This window comes from Arachis hypogaea, chromosome 10, assembly GCF_003086295.3.
Source record: "Arachis hypogaea cultivar Tifrunner chromosome 10, arahy.Tifrunner.gnm2.J5K5, whole genome shotgun sequence".
NCBI lineage: Eukaryota > Viridiplantae > Streptophyta > Magnoliopsida > Fabales > Fabaceae > Arachis > Arachis hypogaea.
In genome coordinates, this window is record NC_092045.1 from 23,812,647 (window position 1) to 23,817,660 (window position 5,014).

Sequence of the window (5,014 nt, forward strand, 5' to 3'; positions counted from 1 at the left end):
TAGTTAGTTAATAAATTTTGAATATAATAATCTAATTATTTGTCAAGTAATATAAACATTCAATAATCCATTTTTATTGATAATGCATTAAAAATTTTATTTGCTTTCACCCTACATATACCAATCAAATAAATTTTGAATATAATAATATGATTATTTGTCAAGTAATATCTTTAAAGTTTTATTTTAACATAAGCATATTTGATATTATCTTTTATCGAATATGCTTATGTTTATATTCACTGTACATGCAGCTCATTTAGATTCATGCTGTGGAGGCTTTCACTATAAAATGCAGTGGCCATCATAAAATATTTGATTGAGAAAGCACCAATATACTACAGTAATATTGGCCTATAATACTTTTGAAATCAATGTAACAAAAAATATTTGATTAGTATGTACAAGATGTGATCATAAAGTACAAGATCGATTAGTATGTATTACAAATTGTAGCACTAGCAATCCAACAGCATTTGTCAACATAACATCACTCTTCCTTAGCAAACAAACATAGCCATCTTCCCCTAATGACTTGTGTACACAAACATTTCAGGGAAACACCAAACCTTACCTTGCTGTCAAATATTGTAGGGAGTAACAACGATAAACGAACAAGGTAGGGGTCAGATCCAGACTCGCTGCTATATGAGCTAGCTGATGGACTCTACAAATATTTTCGAGCAAGAGCTCGGACTTTTGTGTCAAAATGGGATGATGTGATCCGGGAGCCAGGCAAGTACAGGGGATTAAGAAGTGTCTGCAATTTCAATAATCCAGCAAATATGGTGAGTTTAGGGAGAAAATAAAAATCAAGTATCAGCATATAAATCTTCAACATCGAATCAATAGGACAGCTGTGTTATCAGTACTCATTCTTCCTCTGACACCATGCTGACATCCACATCCAATCCAATGTTGAACGGGAGTGTGTCGGCTTAGTATCCCAGGAACAATGGGTATAAGAATAAGACGGTCTAAAGATCTATGAAAATACACTCTTCTAATGCGTAGCACTTTACAAAGTATGTAAAGGAAATAAGACGGTCTATTGCAATGAAATACTGAAACATTGATGAGAAAAAACTGGAATACAGCTATTTTCAACATCAATAAATCCAGAAAGAAAAACTGCAACAATCAGTTTATTCTTTTATTGTGAAGGGATCTGCAACGATTTATGTTGAGTTTCACCAATTTAATACAAATGTAACTTTTATTCTTTTATTCAGAACAAGAACATTTCAAGAGAAGCAATTTTTGCAGAATAAGAACATGAAATGAGAGGGTTTTGACATTATCAAACTAATTAAAAAATAAAACAAGGAAAGACTATCTATGAGTTAAGCTATAGCCTAGCGTGTCACAGAAAAAAGTAATTACCTTTATGTAAAGTTCATGCACATCTTGGAAGAAGCTCTTAATGCCATCATCATTACGAGAGTCATGAAGCAACATAAAACGGGTATGTATGATAATTGATAAGTCAAGGAAGATATTAGAGAAGACATAAATTCCTTAAAGAGTTTACGCATTTGAGTTTCGAAAGTTCTTCAATATTGTGCATTGGCTCTTCCATTTTGTTCCCCTGCCAGATCATGCAAGGGAATTCAGGGTAAAGACAATGCTATAGGCCTATAGCCATACAACTAGGAAACTGGTTAGTTCCAAAAGTTAAGTTCCTCGGTACTTCATCATATGAACATAAAAGTAGAACATTGTTTTTTAATATCAGAGGAGCAATATAATTTTTATCACAAATATAAAATAATTCTCAATAAAGGATATGACCAGCTGTGACATACACTGAGACCACCAGATCATTAAACCTGTCTACCGATTTCAAGTACCTGCATGGAGAATGTTAAGAAATAAGCTACAATGTAAAGGAACATTACAAATAAAAGCAGTACACACAGAAAAGAAGAATCATACGATCAAATTTTCGTAATTAAAATTGGATTGCTTATCAACTCTAAATGTAACTCACATAGCACTAGTAGTCCACGATAGGTCCTGAACAATATCGAGAGCAGCATGCAGGATAAACTGATGCAGCTGAGCAGCATCTTCTCTCTGTCAGAGAGTGGCACCAGATCACAAACAATGAATATTTCGGAACTACAATAATCCACCAAAATGACACAAACCAAAGTAATACAACAGATCAACTATTCAAATAAGCATGTACATTATTTCATTAAAACAAACTATTATGTAAACTAAATCCCCCATAACATTTTCAGCCATCAATGAACCTCTTGAATCATATGAATAACCACTTCTATAGTTTGAATGACAAACATCTAGATTCTAACCATATAATTTAAACTGTAGCATTAAAAAAGAGAGAAAGACCCATACTTTAGCAGCTACTCCAACTTCAGCTTCATAAATAGGAATATCATTTCTGCTAACAATGATGAAACAAGCAGTGGTTGCCATTATATAATCCCTGCAAGAATGGCAAGAACGCAAAAGCATTAGATGACGATATTTTAATCAAAATCACAAATAAAGCAATAAAAAATTTATAATTTTGGACGAGATATAAGCTCAAATAGAACGAGAAATCAAAAATCAAACCTTCAAATAAGAATGAGATCCAATCAAGGATTAAACCCTAAGCCCTAAACCGTGGTTAAACCGGTTTATTTAAATAAAAAATAAAATTATTAAAATCCCTTGATATATAATTTTAAATAAATGATTTGTAAGCTAATACAATTCAACATTTTACAATTTCACCTAATAAATTATTCATAATTTATCATTAAAAGTTCACAAACAACTTCAAAATTTATGATTAAAGAAAATTAAAATGCAGTCATATAATGTTCCACCATAAAAAAAAACAATAACAAACAAGTGTTCCAATATCTCATAATTACATCCAGAAAATTTTCAGAAAAATTAACTCAGCAAAGAAAAACAAACCATCAACAAAATTATTCCAAAAAATTTAGCAAGATACCATCAACTCAGCCAATAAAATTTAACAAATAAGTGAAACACCATCAACAAAATTAATCCAGAATAATTAAAATTCTTCAACGCCATAGTTTATTTCAGTTTCATACAAAATTAATAAAAGAAGAAACATAACAAAACCATCAGAAACTCATAATCATAAACATTATTTCAAATTACAGAATCATAATCAGAGACAAAAACTCAAAATCATCAAAATCAAGTTATTAGCGAAAGAAAAAAAACCGAACAAGCACTGGTTACCGCGCGGCGAGGGAGGCACGAAGCTGACGGCGAGGTAGGAGCGAAACAGACGGCGAGGCAGGGAGGAACGAAACAGAATTACCAGCGAAGGAGGAACGATTATACAGAGACGCAGAGAAGAGCTTGTGGGAGAGAGAAGAGGGCCAGACGCAACGACGTAGAGGAGAAGAGGGCGAAGCAAAGTTTCCAGAGGCGACTAAATTTTGAAGTTTAGTGAGCACTGCTGCTGCTCAAGTTTGAGAGAGAGAGGGGTTACTGGGTTAGGGTTCGTTGGGTTGTGAGAGAGAAGGGGGTGGGGTGTGTGGGCTGGCTTTTTATTTTTTGGGATCAAAATGACGACGTTTTGATGTGGGATTAACGAACCAATCTTTTAAAAAATCGGTCCGGTTTATCGGTTAATTGCCAATTTGACCAATTTTTCATCTTTTTTGCAAGACGATTTTAGATTTCAACTGCACTGAATAAAAAACCGGTTTTCGATTAATTCAGTTGTCATTATATAATCCCTTATAAGAATGGCAAAAACGCAAAAACATTACATCATTACATGATGATATTTTAATCAAAATCACGAATAAAACAATAAAACATTTATAATTTTGGACGAGATCTAAGCTCAAATAGACCGTAAATTCGAAAATCAAACCTTCAAATAAGAATTAGATGCAATCAAGGATTAGGTTATCGTCCAATTCGATCAATTTCGGCCGTTATCGAAAGTGCAGCGGAGCAATTGCGATACTGTGTTGAGCGAAAAATTAGAATTTCAAAAAAGCACAATATTAAATCTCAAATGCATTGTAAGCGCAGAATTAAGCTCTTCAAAACCCTACGGGAAGGCAATGGTGGAAGAAGAAGATGATGATGGTGGTAGATGTTTCATACAGTATATAGTGTAGACTGTTTTTTTTGTTACAATTCACGCCGAGAGTACAAAATGATTCGTTTTTGTCGTTGTAATCATTTGGGAATGAATCTTTTCAATTATTAAAAAAAATTGAGAATGTAAAATATAATCTTTAAATTTTTATTATTTTTTTTTATATTTATTTTTTATCTTATTTATAAAATTAATGGTAAGAGAGTATATTTTATACCTTTAATTATTAAAAAAAATTAAAAGAATCCATTTCCTAACTACTCTACCTTTTCTCTCTCTACTCCATCCGGAGACTAATCAACAAAGCCTTATAGTACACAGTTTTTACGGTTAACTTCTTTGAAAGTAAATTAATTTCAATCAAATTCATCAAGTTATTTTTTAAAAATATAAAAACATGATATTAGATATGTACAATTTTTTAAACTAAAAAATTTGAATAAAAGTAATATCAATTAATCCACTAAAATTTTATACTTACAAATGATTATATAACCTATTTAGATAACTTTTTTACGATAAAAAAATTCAATTATACATTCTTTTTTATTATCTTTCTAGGCAAGGTAAATTATTTTATATTACTAATAATTAAAATTATTTCCATAAAAATAGCTAAAATAACTCTCAATTCAATATAAATTTCGGTAAAAAGAAAAATTCTAAAATTGATCCAGGTAGTGAGAAAAATGAAGAGGATATTGTGGTATTGGAGATGGAAGATTATTCTCAGGGGTTGGAGGCTTATATTAAGAGTCTCTCGAAGAGATGCAGATAAGGTGTTTTCGATTGGCACAATTGACAATGTCCTAAGGACAATATGGGGTAAACCGGAGGGGTTCTGATCAATTGAGAGAGGTCCTAATCAATTCTAATTCTTCTTTGAGAATGATCTTGATG

The 5,014-nt window shown here is 31.8% G+C and overlaps 1 protein-coding gene across 2 annotated transcripts; it reads right to left on the reverse strand.

Moving 5' to 3' along the window:
• Window positions 1–314: 314 nt before the first annotated feature.
• Window positions 315–3,574, reverse strand: LOC112715391 (uncharacterized). 2 transcript variants are annotated; one of them, XM_025767146.3, is made up of 6 exons: window positions 3,235–3,574; window positions 2,365–2,455; window positions 1,991–2,076; window positions 1,789–1,850; window positions 1,384–1,469; window positions 315–760 (listed from the first exon to the last, which is right to left on the reverse strand). In XM_025767146.3, the coding sequence occupies exons 2-6, from the start codon at window positions 2,443–2,445 to the stop codon at window positions 668–670; spliced, it is 408 nt and encodes a 135-aa protein (XP_025622931.1). In that variant the 5' UTR covers window positions 2,446–2,455; window positions 3,235–3,574; the 3' UTR covers window positions 315–667. The 2 variants fall into 2 exon arrangements, with proteins under 2 accessions (XP_025622931.1, XP_072060813.1); XM_072204712.1 differs by having other exon boundaries at window positions 1,384–1,466; window positions 1,786–1,850.
• Between the last annotated feature and the right edge of the window lie 1,440 nt (window positions 3,575–5,014).